The 15636-nt window shown below is 28.0% G+C and overlaps 1 protein-coding gene across 2 annotated transcripts; it reads left to right on the top strand.

The window, feature by feature from the left end:
* Nucleotides 1-945: 945 nt before the first annotated feature.
* Nucleotides 946-4134, top strand: LOC125867789 (uncharacterized). 2 transcript variants are annotated; one of them, XM_049548369.1, is made up of 4 exons: nt 946-1205; nt 1367-1797; nt 2548-2670; nt 3472-4134. In XM_049548369.1, the coding sequence occupies exons 1-3, from the start codon at nt 1052-1054 to the stop codon at nt 2569-2571; spliced, it is 609 nt and encodes a 202-aa protein (XP_049404326.1). In that variant the 5' UTR covers nt 946-1051; the 3' UTR covers nt 2572-2670; nt 3472-4134. The 2 variants fall into 2 exon arrangements, with proteins under 2 accessions (XP_049404326.1, XP_049404325.1); XM_049548368.1 differs by lacking the exons at nt 2548-2670; nt 3472-4134 and having other exon boundaries at nt 947-1205; nt 1367-1983.
* Nucleotides 4135-15636: the final 11502 nt, after the last annotated feature.

Here is a 15636-nt window from a genome sequence, read left to right as displayed (position 1 = left end):
CTTTAGTTCAAATATTGTATTTATTTTTAAAAATTCATTGAGCGAGCCTTTAAGATATGTATGGGTTCAGGCGAACTTAGTAATTTTAGTTCAAACACTGTAATTATCTTAAGAGATTCATTCAATATGTACAATTTATTAATTAGAAATCAATAACTTATAAGGGCTAAAATTTCAAACACATATGCTTTAAAACTTGGCTCCGCCTATAATGAAATCAATTTCTGGCCCAAGCCAATGACATATTCATAGAATATACTTTGTTTAGATAATTAGAGTGGTGGCTTTCTGTTTGATAAGTTGTAATCCTAACCTTACATAATGGTTAGGGTGCAGGATGCTAAATTCAACAAAAAGAACGTGGTCGGATGAATAAAATTTCTTCGCCCTTTATTAAGATTTGATTTTGAGCACCAAGAATTTTCTACTAGGAAGCTTTTCTAGTTAAATGAGCTAAACGTAATGTCATACTGAATTAATCGAATCAACAAATGTCTGACTATCACCATAATTTAAAAACAAGTACATATCTATATAATTCTACTTCTAATCTAGTGACCTAAAAAAAATTAGTAATATGATGTTATATCGGCAATATGATCATATAGTTTACTTTACAAATACGTAATCTAGTAACCAATATGATCATATAGTTTACTTTACAAATATGTAATCTAGTAGCCAAAATGCTATTAATTGCGATGACAATTCAACCATTTTGGACACCACTTGTTTAAACTTTGAAAGACAAAAAAGAAAAAGAAATCTTAACTAAACTAACAAGGGGCCCCACCAATATGGGAATCTTAGGTGACGTGTTCAAACATCAAAGTGGGGTCTCTTTCTGGGTTTTTCTAACCCGACCCGACCCGATCTAATTTTCCTCTTATCTTCTCCCATTCCCCAAAAAAAAGAAAAACTCTATAAATAAGTGCTAAAGGTAACCTTACTTAGGCTTGAATAACCAACTAAGGCCTCTTCAAAACCCCTTAAATTATCACATATAACATCTCCAATACTTGCAAAATAGAAAAGAAAAAAAAATAAAAACATGGTTAGTCCATCCAATAATTCCCATAATTTTCCTCTAAAATTCCTTTGTAGCTATGGTGGCAAGATTATGCCCCGTCAAACCGATGGAAAACTCCGGTATTATGGTGGCGAAACACGTGTCCTCTCCGTTGATCGTTCCATTTCATTCACAGGTTGTTATTTATTTCATCGTATAATTTATAATTTATGTTTCATCGTTTTGATTTTATATGTCATACTATGTTTCAATAAGGTACGACATTTTCCTTTTACACTTTTACGACATATTTTATCATATCATATTTAATTAATTTATCGATTTTTGTTTTTTCAGAGCTATTATTGAAGTTAGGGGAGATGTCTGGATCATCAGTGAGTTTAAGGTGTCAGCTGCCAAATGAAGATCTAGATGCACTTGTATCAATAACATCTGACGAAGATTTAGTCAATCTCATCGAAGAATATGATCGTGTTTCAGCAATATCATCGTTTCTCAAGATTAGGGCTTTCTTATATCCACCAAAATCCACAAAAAAAGTTGTATCTCCTACACCTTCCATTTCTTCTACCTCATCCACCAATAGTACCACTATTAGCAACCCCGATGCCACGTCATCACCAAGTTCATTTTGTTCAACCATTACTAGCCCTCCTGCGTCAACGAGGCATCATGATTGTCCAAGACCATATAAGAAAGTGACACGAAATTCTTTAGATGAAACAATTAACGGGCGCATACGTCATATTAGAACAAGATCGTCACCGGTGATGTTTCCTATTTGTCCTGAGAAAGTCACGGCCAGGACTCCTCAATATGCTTATCATCATAGTCATGGGAATAATAGTAGCCATATTTATTTGATTCACCATGGCAACCATTGGCAATAACACTTGATATTTTCTATTGGACAAGGGCAATATTGGAACATATATATATACTTTTTATATAGAGAAAAAGAAAACCCCATCAAGAAAAAAAAAAAAGAAAAAAAAAGAGAGGATGAGATTTTATTTTATTTTTATGTAAGAAGAGAGTGTATATGTCAATAACAAATTGGTAGTTTTTTGTGTCATATATATGAGTCCAATTTATTTTTTTACTACCATGGATGGATATTAACTCACCTCTTTATGTGATGCGTGCCACGTTAAAAAGTTTTCTTTTAAAAAATTATTTATATATATATATATATTTTTTTTTTTATATTTTTTTTTTTTTTTAAATCTTGTTGGCATTTTCCAACAAATCACAAAAAATGAGTCCTATATCATGTTTGCTTCCCCTCTACATTTTCTAATCTTTTACGTCTTTATATTTGTCTCTTTAGTATTTCTCTGCCTAGAAGAGATAATGATAAAATCTGCGTATAAGATTTTACTGAATATATTATTGTTATTGTGTTTAGTATTTTGTCTGTTCATTTTCTCTGTGTTAGTACATTGTATCATGATATGCAATTATATCACGTCTCTTCCTTTGGTGCTAAGTTTCTATCTTGATTTTGTGTACTGCAGGTATATGATGATGAAATCAATTGAAACTCTCTTTCATTTAGACAGGAAATTCTAGTTACCTCAAGATGGGAATTAAGTGGCGGAGTCATTTGGTCTAAATGCTACATGAAGAGGCACACATAGGTAATTATTACATGTCTCTGTGTTTATATTTCAAATTAAAGTCGATATGAATGTTCGTTATATGCTATAAAAAATTTAATTTTTTTTTTATTTCTCACTTCATATTTGATACTCTTTTTGTAGATTGAAGTTCACGTCGGAAAGTTCTACTTATAATTAAAGTGCTCCTTATCAAAGACGAGTCCATTCCTAAGACTTGAAATTGATAACTCTAATTAAAAATGAAGAAATACTTATTACTCCAACTACACAACTGGATCACAAAAATTATGTTTTAGTATATGCAAAATAACTACTCCAAATGCTCCATTGAACATAAAAGGTAGTAAAGAGTTTTTTAACTTTTATGAATTGATCATTTTAAAAAAAGTTTGTTATCTTTTTTAAAAATTTAACTATATGGCTCGTACAATTATTGCCACAAAGTGCATACTTGATGATAATTAAATCGATAACGACGTATATACTAGTTTAAAACAACATTTGCCTATAATACGAAAATTACATTTAGGATATCTCAAATCTCAATATTGATTTTCTAAAGTCCTTGTATATATTATCTCTAATCTCTCTCACCTTTTCACACACGATGCAACTTGTGTTTCATTTGATGTGACTTTTCTAGAGCTTATATTAAGAGTAATTTTTCTTAATTAGTAACGCATATTTAATTTAATTATTTACTCCCAAGAACCTTTTTTTCTAATTAGAAGAAGCTTCAAAAGAATCATGATATTTAGCCTCCTATTTTGTCTTACTTAAATTTATTAATGGGTTGATATTTCGTTGCTTACTTGCTAGTGATTATAACCATTCATGACCAATTGTTCCAATTTGGTGGTTTTCCTTTATGAGCATATATTAAAGGGAAGAAAAAAGAGCTTTTAGCGACCAAAAATTAAATGAACTAAATTGGATATCGCAGTTGGAGGGAAATTAAGTTTTGTTCTTTTATAAAAGGGCATAATACAAAAACGTTTTCTTTAATTTGACCTCAATTGGATTTTATGTCCTTAAATTTTGGGTGTGCACAAATAGAAACATAAACTTGTATAAAATTAAAGAAGTACACACACGTATTTTACGTGCCAATTCACTTGAGCCGTGATGTAAAATGCATGTATTTACTTGTTCAATTTTATATGCCCATCTAGGTGTTATGTCTTTATAAAAACTTTGAAAACTTTATTAAAGTGAAGAAGGTATGGCGCCATCACCATGGGTCCATGATAGCCTGTAAATGAAAACAGCCATTCTATGGAAAGAGATTAAAAACTCCAAATATTATTATTATTATTATTATTATTATTATTATTATTATAATAAAGGATTTATAAAAAAGAAAAAGTGAAGAAAAGGACTTCTTTTTTCTTTTTGGCCTTGGAGATGTGGAGGAATAATATCACCATAAATTGTGGAGTTAGCCAATTTCTCAGTCCATTCAAATGAATAAAGCAAATATTTTTCAAAGTAGAAAAAATTAAAAAAGAAGAGAGGAGGAAAATGATTTGATGAAGATAAAGAAAAAGTGGTTTAAGGTAAAGCTACCCCACCAATTCCTGATCTTTTATGATCTTAACACATTAGTATTTAGTAGAAAGACAAAAGAAAAAAGGTTTTGAATTCTCTTTGACTAAGATGGTGAAATGTTTAATCACAAAAAAAAGATTCACTGATTTGTGAGAAAAACATTTTTTCTAATAGTGACATAATTAAGCTACTTGAATAATTTCATGACTTGACTATTCTAGTAGATGAAATTCAATTATCATACATAAGAAAAAAATTAATACTCTAAATTTATTTTCAAAATTTTGATCATAATTTTTTACTTGAAAAGTTTTTATCTTTTTTCTTTTGGCTTTCTATACGGTGTTCAATAGCTGCATTGAAGTCTGACTATTTTGAATTTGCGCCGTGTAGGACCCATTCAGGAGGAAACATTCTTTATCAAGGATTTTTATTAAATTCAAGGTTTGAACGTGAGACCTCTAGTGAGGAGTAGTCTCCTCCACTGCAACATACCCTTTGGTTGTGAAAAACTTTCTATCTTGCCGGTATTAAAAATAGTTTCAAATGCCATAATTTCACCAACAAGAGTTGTGGTGGAGTGACAAGTATTTCATCATCCTTAACTAGATGTCTTAGGTTTGAGTCTCCTAGGGTATGAATATGCCTTTATTAGGAAATGTTTACCTCAATGTGGGACTTCTTGACGAAAATCTAAATATAGTCGGGTTTGAAACTCAATAGCAAACAAAAAAGAAAAGAAAAGACGGCACTAGAAACGAATGTATAAAGTTTAGGGAGATGAAGAGAATGGGGTTAAAGAATGACAAACTTCTGCAATGATTAATGAGATGGGTGAACACTTTATATGGCTTGAACAATCATTCATCCTTAAAGCTACTTTTGAGATAGAGTTAGGCTCAAAATCTATTTCTCACATATGGCAATATGGCAATAGGAAGACGACAAGAAATATGAACAAGTTCAAAAGTCTTGATATCAGATTCACTTTCCCATCCAATTAAAGTCCAGCAAGAAACAATGTACAACTTGTATAATATTAAACAAGTAAATACACGTGTGTTTGCAGCAAATGTTAATGTGACAGAAAATAAATTGCAATCACAATAAAATAAGAAGAAACATTACTTTATTGATAAATATTGCGGGTACATATCTGTTGATCCCTTGATTCTCCTCTAATAAGATTTATCCATAATTTGAGGGCCGTTAATGGCGTATTTCTCGAACTAGGGTGATTTAGATTTGACCTCTATATGAATATTCCATTACTTTTGTCAAATATATTGAGATATTCGAGATCTCATTAAGGAATTTTCGAGATGTCTTTTCAAAGAAATATAGTACCCTTTATATAGGGGTACTGAACTAGGGTTTAGGGTTGAGTAGCCTCCAAGACTTAATTGGAATTGAACCCACCTTATAGAGTCTCAACTCGAATTGAACACGTCTTGTAGAGTCCCACAAAATTTCAATGTCTACAACGTGTTCTACATGTCAATTCGCGTGAGATACACTCATCTTACATGACAACTAGTTTATATTACGCCACGTAGGACATGTGTGTCTACTTGTTCAACTTTATACAAGTTAAGTACTTACTTATTCACACTCAAAGTTGAAGGGTATAAACGACAATTGAAGCCAGTCTAAAAAGTGTATTATGCCTAACTATGAATTATTGGTCAATGTACCTACTCTTTTGGTTTCTAATTCCTTGAATGTTTCCTTGTTCTGTTCTACTCAAAATTGAATTCAATAATTCTTGCCAACTTGATGCTTGTTATGTGTGAAAACAAACGAAAGCTATAATTTGATATCTTTAGATTTAGATTGAACGTAACGTACACTGCATTTTCTAGCAACCCAACATCAAAAATATCTGTTTTCATGAAAAATAGTTCCATGGACAGAGAATTAGGGGCAATATGTTGATCAACAAACGATTCAATTAAAAAATTAGTTCATGAAAACATAACTCACCAATTTGTCGATGATCCACCCACCAATTGATTCTATCCAATTTAACGACTCCTTTTCTTCCTCCCCTGTTCAATATAGTCCATTTATAATTAAGTTGGGTTGTGAACCCATGAGAAATTTTATCAGATTATTTTCAAAAGACCTTTTTTTATTTGAATGTTTGTATATCAAGTATAGTTGTTATGGTAAGAGGAGGCTCTATAGAAGTCAATTAGCTTTCATGTTTTAAGATATTATGTAAAAATGTTATCCATTTAATTAATAAATCGATTAAGAACTAATCAATAAACGTTATATGCACACCAAATCAATCAATATCGTAATGGTCATGTAAGCGGATTAGTGTATCTAAAAAAATGATAAGATAAACAGTTAAGTGAAAATATCAAATCAAGCCACTCGACAGAAATCCCTAAATTAATTGATCAGTTTATTTTCAGAATAACAGAAAACAAAAATGAGTAAATTTTAGGTTTAGCAAACATAAAAATCATATTTGTATGTTGTAATTTAGTTTGTATAATTGTGCTCCATAGCAAACTTTATGTTTGCTATTGCTATTAATCTGTATATTTCGGTATACATATACAAAAAAATCTGTATTTGTATATTTCGGTATACAAACTAAAACATAGTAATTGTATATAAACAAAATTACTACATATATAAAACACTTATGTATACTGAATGGATCAATTTGTATATTTTGGTATACAAATGGGTCCTAAAATTAATTTCTATACAACACATATGTATACCGAATGGGTCCATTTGTATATTCGGTATACAAACGGGTCTTGCAATTAATTTTTAAACAACACATATGTATACCAAATGGGTCTATTTGTATTTTTCAGTATACAAATGGGATGGCAAAAAAAATTGAGTGTTTGCTGTGAATTACAAATAAAAGAAACTATGGCTATAACATTTAATTTGAATTAATAGTTTGCTATTTCATACAATTTTCCCAACAAAAATAAAATGTGAAATTCAACGTGGAGAAGTGAAAACTGTTGGGTCAAATCTACTGATTTGGTTGAGCCCATAATTAGCTTGGATTGTGATCGTGCTTGGCCCATTATGTGTGGGCTTGTAATTTCATTTTTGAAAGGGAAAATTACGTGGTAAATCACTTTTCAAGAATATCTTCATCAATAACAGTACTTTTTAGTAATTTTATATTTTACTTAAAAGATGACAGGTTATTTTTTTAACCATTCTAGCATATTTTAAAATTATTTATTTTTAATGAAAGTCCACTAATTAAGAAATTAACTTAGTTCACTTTTATATGTCCATTAATTTAAAAATAAAAAAAATCTTCATATTTTATCTTTAGCATTAATAATATCTAATAATAAGCATTAATTAATAAGAATAGTATGAAAAAAATAGACATGTCAATCATTATTTTCTTAATGAGCAAATCAAATCTAAATATTACAAGTAAAAATAAATGAAGGAAACTAAAACGTTAGAAGATTTTTTTATATATTGAAATTATATAAATTCTAAATTTATACCGAACTCAAAAGCGGAATATTTGTGCACTTGTCCCACATATATCTATGATGACAGGTGAAAAGAGGTGGATCTCAAATCATACTTACGTTGTAGTAGAAATGAGAAGCATTGGCATTGGGCTTACCATTAAATTCATCCTCAAAGCTTCAGACCTGTCCATCAAATTCTCAGAATGTGACAACATTTTTTATTTATCTGTGTATTTTTCACGAAAATGATTTCCTATTACTAATTATAATTTGATTAAAGAAAATAATTCTATAATGAACTCATGTATTTTATTTACAATTTCTTTTTTTGAAAAATTTAACAATAAGAACAATTTTGTGAAAAAATTATGTAACTAAATCTCACGCAAATCAAACACTCAATTTGGACGCATTTTGATTAATCAACAAAATCATCTAGAGTAAATCTATAATTATGAGTTCACTACGAATTCTTAAATTTCTAGTTAATAGGTTAAAGTAGGTAAAGCTTTGAACTTGTTGAAAACTTACGAAATTATTGAATATATTAAATTCTAAATACTTTTTTAAGTTAAAAGAATGGGGACGGAGAAGCAATATAATTAATAAATAAAAATTAATATTGTTTACAAGTATATATACATATTTAAATTATCCGCACAAATGAACACATTTGATTAAAGAAATAAATATTTGTTTATATATGTATCTTTTCTAACTCTTAAGTAGAAAAAAGGAAGACAAATTACTTGATAACATGATTAGAATTTTAACATATTTAGAAAAATAATTTATTTTTTATTTTAATTATAATGATGTTATCCCTATTTAAAAAATATTTAAACCTCTTATATAATAATAAATCCTACACAAATAAGTAAATTAAGATAATTTTGATTTTGATGCGGAATACTATAACTAAAAATGAGAAATTTATTAATTATATAAAAATTCACCAAAAATATTTTCTTAAGAAATAAGCTAATTTTGTTCGAGAGGATATTCCTAGAAGCAACTCTAACTTTCTAAATTAATGTCGCTTCTCCCTAAATGTTTTAACCAACTATAACATATTACTTCAATAGTATAATTTTAATCAATTTTAATAATTATTATTTCCAATAAAAAATATTTCATTCCCTTATCAATAAGAATCATTTATAGTTTTAATTTATTTTTTGATAATTATATAGTATGAACTTTTTAAATCAAAATTATTTACTTTCTCATTTTTGGAGCAATAATAAATACTTTTAGCTTTGACACAAACTTACAAACATACTACTAGTAAAGATTTCAATTTGAAAAAAAAAAAAAAAAAAACCTATGGAAGCTTACTTTTTTCAAAGGTAAACATGTGATAAGTAATTTCTTTGAGTTTTGCAGATTTTCTGTTTTTGGACAAACATATCAATTCATTTTGGCGGCGTATCTAATCCCTTTGTCCCTATTATATTTATTTGACCTCAACATTCTCTTTTAATTCCTCCCTTCAAAAACATTTTGTTTTATTTCGTTTATCAAGATTTAATTTAATTATTTTTTAAATAAAATAATATTAAGTTAACAATTAAAGTAAGGATTTTGATACGGAATAAGTAGCGGTATGTGAAAATCGAAGTAATCGATAAATTAAGTCGGAAAAATTATATTATTTATTGCTATTGCGTTAATTGATTTGTGATGATTTTATTAAAAAAAAGTTATCCAGTTATCGATTTGGTTTTGTTTTTAATAATGGATTATTGGGTAAATCGGTAACCCATTAAGACTATTGTAATTTATTACTCCGTATTTAATTTCTGCATAAATATTAAATATTAATCTTAGTACCTTATTGGTTACTGTCTTTGTCTTTTAGCCTTCAGTTCACACTTTATATAGTGACTTGGAGTTCACAACTTCATATTATTGAAAACGTCAAAACCTAAAGTAAAAAAATTATTTCTCTTAATTTCCCTTCATCTTTAAAATTTATTTATTTTGAATCAATTTTTTGGTTCTCAATCAAATAATGACATACGTGAAGAAGGTGGTGGGGAAAATAGGGTAAGATATCATCAAAGATTATGATATAATGGATGAAACTGTTTCTTTCTTAATCAAAAATCTCAAATCAAATCCTAAATATGAAAAAACAACTTTGATAGGCGCCACTTCTCCAAAATAGGGCCGCATGCTATGTAAAATTGAATTATCATACTTCAATATATATAAATATCGAACATTAGAACCCGAAGTTAGGAATAAGAAATAAACCCCATATCAAGAAAGGTGGTCCATAGTGATGGATAGGTATATTAACCCTCACGTACCTAACATTATAGTAGTAACATTTTTACGTACTACTACTTTTTATTATTTCAAACATAAATAAAAACATATACTGCAGTATTAAACCTTTTACCCCACCCCCACCCCTAGCTAAACCCCTAGTGAATGAATAATGATGATTATTAAAAGCTTCTTTATAAGCCTATAGTAGAAATGAATAATGATGATTATTAAAAGCTTCTTTATAAGCCTATAGTAGAAAGTAGAAACCGTGTGTGTGTGTGTTAAAGTAATAACACAATTACAGATATTGTCTTGCACGCCTACCTTATTCCATTGGTAGACATTGTTTACCTTTTTACTTATAACAACATCACTACTTTAGTTTTAACTGCTCTTTCTCTCTCTCTCTCTCTCTCCACGTCACAACAAGACAAAAATAACACACACAAACAGGGAAAACGAAAAATATACTTTCAAACTATAGTAAATGATATGCAGATATTATTTGTCATATTTTTAGGATATTAGTGTTCCTATCGTCTAAAAACTAAAGCATATATACCATTCATACTAACGGACATACACGTCATAATCTTATCTACTGACCCGACATTTATTAAATATCGGATCGACAGATAAGATTGCGTCATGTGTCCATATTTAGTCTTGCGTTAGAGTGAAGGGCATATATGCTCTAGTTTTTGGACGGCAGAGGCATCAATGTCCCAAAAGTACGACGGAGGATATCTGCATACCATTTACGTCAGTTTGGGATATATTTGTCCTTTTCCCCAAAAAAAAGGATTACTCAAAAAAAGGTATTATGCATTGATAAACGAGAATAAATTATCTCTTATTATTTTTTTTAAACTTGACAAGCATGAATGGATATCTATTTTTCATATAGTGAACGGAGGGAGTAACAACTAACTATTTAAAGTAATTCATCGTTGATAATATATATTTCCTTCGTTTTAATTTGTTTATTTTGTTCTGACTAAATACATCGTTGAAGAAAGAAAAAAAAAACTTTTGAATTTTATGATTTTAAACTAAATATGTAGAATATAATAAAATGTTCTTTAATCTTGTGATTTTAAACATGTCATATGAAAAATTACAGTAAAGAGTTGTCATAACATATACTAAAAAGAACATTCTTACTAAAAAGAACAGGAAGAAAAATAATTTAAACAAAAGGAATAGTAAATATATATCATGATCCATAAGTAATTTGTTATAATAGGTTATATTACTTTAATTTGCTATTATATATTTTTAATAATATTATTTAGTGTATATATAAGCTAATTAATAAATAATGATGGAATAGGAAGTGAACCCTACTCCATGAATTATTATGAAGTACACGGATGCCTCTAATTAATTAGGCTATGCACTTTTTAATTTATAGGGATTTTAAGTTTTTGTCGCTTTAATTAAACACAAAATAATTTTAATTTTAATTCACCCTCGTGGACCATTAACTCATCGTTAGGTTTTATGTTGCACAAGTTAATTGATATGTCCATTTTATTTTAACATTTGTGTCATTAAAATTTTAATTATAGTAGTATTATTTTGCCAGCTAGCTTACCTAAATCAGCTTGACCACATTGTTATTATGTGCTATTGGTAAGTATTTCTTAAATCTTTTCATAATTTTTATTTCAAAACATATTATTTTAGATTTGAACTAATTACAATTTTGAATTGTTCAATAAGACTGTTATAGAAATATAACTCATAAATTTATAGTAACTCAAACACACCTCATCTTTAATTCTACCCCCTCCATAGCTATCATTTCCACCACCCCACATTCCACATTCCTCTGATGTCTCCAAGCCGGTCATAATAGAATAGATAGGCGAAGCAGTCAATAGCAATCTGTTCTCGCCTATCGATAGATAAATAGCAGGTTTCTTCCAAGTTTAAACCATTTGAAATAGAGTTGCTATGAGAATCGTAACTCAACACTACAAGAAAGTGGTAGAATATTGCATGTTCTAATGGATCATTAGTTGTTTTAACAACTTTGAGAAGTACAAATATGGAAAGTTTGTGTAGCCATTAGGTTTCATTTTTGTCTCTTCGTTTTTAACCTGCATGCATACAGGCTACACCTACTACATATAAACATAATGTACATGCAAAGATTTGAAGGTTTAATTTTTAGCTTTAATATTTTGCAGCTTTTGTTTTTTCATTGACTTCTCTGGTAAAAACAAAATATTAATATTTTTAGATTAGGATGCAGTAAAATTAATTAATAGAGTAGGGAACAAAATGATCAGAGGGAACTGCATGCACAAGCATGAGTTCCTTTAATTTGTCTTCCCCTTAATTCCAGACCACTAATAAGAAAAAAATAGGGACTTATCATAACATTCTATTAGTAGAAGTAATTTTATAACAAATTAACGATGAAATTCATAGATGATAATATTATGCTAGTCAAGAAACACGTTCTTTTTTATCATTATTAGAAAATAAGAAATTAGCGTTGGATAAAATTTTATAGTTAAATAACAAATGTCTCAGGATGATCTTATTAGGGATGAATTATCAAAAGATTTAATTAGCGAGGAAATTTTTAGATGGATTAGCTGGGGATTACATTATTTATACTTATTATACATTATCACAGTACAAAATTAAACTCATTGAACTTGAGACTAGATATGGATACCGTGTTAGGATAGCAAGTCCAAGGGTAGATAATTCTCTCCAAAAATACTTTGTAGTTAAAAGTTTATAACTAGTATATCAAATTGATTTCTCATCTGATCATTCAACTAATACAATAATTATTTTTTCAAATAGTAAATTTTTTATTGAAAAAAATGAAATTAATAGTAAAAAAAATCTAAAATATTAACTAAATTGAGTATTAACTAACTGAGAAATAAACTTCGACTACTACATAATGTTTGACACGCTGAGGTGTTATACTTTTTAAATCGTACCACCAAGTTGGCGAGTTGGTGCATCAGTCTGTTTGGTTCGATTTTAATTTTAAAAATTACAAATTGATACAAAAAAATTATCGGTTTTCGGTCTATTAATTTTTGGTCGTTAACGGTTCATTAGGTTTTTGGTTTACCCAATAAAAAATGCTCGTAAAATAAATATTTGACTTTCTACTTTTCTAATAATTTGGCGCACTACACTGAAACAAACAAGTTAGTTGTAAATGGTTTGATATAGTGAAACAACAAAAGATAATACTTACTTATGTAGATTGTAGTGTAGAGTACTAATATAGTATTTAGTTATGTTAAATTACTACTAATATTATATATTTTTGAAGGATAAAGTAGTAAATTATTATCGTCTTAATGAGTTATCCATTTACTCAATAACCCAATACTAAAAATCAAATTGATAATCCAATAAATTTCTTTTATCAATCCATTGCAAACCCGTTAACCTAATAATTCAATAACATTTTTTTCGATTCGATTTTTGCACACCCCTAATATCCTCCTCATAATAATAATAATATTAATACATACGTAAACCTTACAACAATTATTATTTTCTTCAAGCCTTTCACAAACCATTGTGCTGGAAAGTTTTTGGTTTTCTAATTAAAAATTTCCATAATTAAAAGAGCTAGAGGATAAATAATTAATAGAGGTACAGATCAAGAAATAAATTCAAATGAGTTATTTTAAATCAAAAGTGATCACGAGATAGATTACTGCTCCATAAATCGCAATAATAAATTTATTATTAGCCACCATTCTTTAAAGTTCATAAATCCCTTTTTACCTTTTTATATATTTCGAAGATAGGAGAGATCAAGAAATAAATTCAAATGAGTTACTTTAAATCAAAAGTGATCACGAGATAGATTACTGCTCCATAAATCGCCATAATAAATTTATTATTAGCCACCATTCTTTAAAGTTCATAAATCCCTTTTTACCTTTTTATATATTTCGAAGATAGGAGAGATAATATGATTGCAATGCTGTTGACACCGTATGGAAATCCCTTGAGACTTGAGAGTATAAAATATTTTATATGTTAAATTAATATTTAAAAGATTAAAATATTACTTTTTTAAAGCCGGTTAAAAAGAAGAAAAAAATAATAATTTAGAATAGAGGACGTATTTATTAGTAATAAATAAAAATAGGAGCAATAGTACAATATTATATACTCAGTACATTTTACTTAGACGCATATTGTTGAGTTCAGAGTTAAAAGGGCAATTTTTTTTTTCAAAAAACTAAAACGGCACATCAAAAAAAAAATTAATCAAAAGGGCAAAATCGCAGGGGCGATTTTCTTCTGACAAAAGTTGACGTCGTCCGTTAAAAAAAAAAAAAAACAGCAATTTTCTCAAAAAAAATAAATCTTTTTTTCTTCAAAATTGTTGCTATAGCAGCAATTTTGATTAACAATAGGCATGAATAGGCATTTTTATATTATTAATAACTAGTTAACATGTTCGCGCTTCGCATCAAAACAAATATTTTTAAGACAATTTCTTTTATAAATTAGCACATACTAAAAAAGAAGAAATATGATCAATACTTTGGTAAAAGCTTTAAAATGTTTATGATAATTGTTTCAATTTATAAGATACTATTTTCGTCTTATTTTGTTGGGGTGAAAGAATATGTTTAATATTTTGAAAAAAAAAATGCTAACTTAATTTTCTGCTTAATTTTTTATTTGTCGTGGATCATCAAATGAAACGTAAATAATCTTTCCTCCTCGTTTTTTAAACGTAGGAATGCTTATTTTATATAAGGAACTACTAAACTTAGACCCTTTTAAATATAATTCTTCAATATGATTTATTTAATAAAAAATATACTTGTTAGGTGCGTAATCTTTCATAAAATTCTTTATTTTTTTAAAAAAATTGTGCAAGTTAAAATATGAAAAATAACAAAAAGCATGTCAATAGTAATACAAAGGAAAGACCGACTAACTATTTTCTAATCAAATAAAATATAGATATAAAAAATCGTAATAATAAAATTGAAAAGCAATCAATATTAATACTTCAACAAACAACTCGATACAAAATATATCGTCATTTTTATTTGTTTTAATTATCAAAGAATAATTATACAAATAATAAATAGTGAATATTTTTAACTTTTGAGGAGTTACAAAACTCACTAAATATATAATTATTTAGAGAAAATCACAATTTAAATAATGACAAAAAAAGCAAGAATGGGAGAAAAAGAATAAGTAGGACTTTTAGTATATAAGAGTTTCTGCTATCGTTTGTTTTTATATCATATCGAAATTATTTATAATTTTTTTCGTCTTCACACAAATAATAAAAAAAGTTTATCTTTATTTACTCAATATAGTTCACTAAAATAATACTTCAATTCATTTTAGTGTGTATTTTGTATGTTTTGTTGAGGTCATTTATTTAATTACTAAAAAGTTAGAAAATAGAAAAATACATTTCATTATTTTAGTACAAACTTTAAAAATCTCGAGTTTTAATAAATAATACTTACTCCCTCTATTTCAAAATAAGTGAATTGTTGAGCCCTTTTTCATAGTTCAAAATAAGTGAATTGTTGAGCGTTTAAGAGAGATGTTGAAAAATTCTTCCATTTTTGCCCTCATTTACAATGTTAAATAATTATAAAAGAAATGACTTTTTAAATACAGAATGTGTACATAACGTCATCAG

The sequence above is a fragment of the Solanum stenotomum genome, chromosome 6 (genome assembly GCF_019186545.1).
Source record: "Solanum stenotomum isolate F172 chromosome 6, ASM1918654v1, whole genome shotgun sequence".
Classification (NCBI taxonomy): Eukaryota; Viridiplantae; Streptophyta; class Magnoliopsida; order Solanales; family Solanaceae; genus Solanum; species Solanum stenotomum.
Note: the sequence above shows the minus strand (reverse complement) of the source record. Positions and strands in the feature narration are given on the sequence as shown.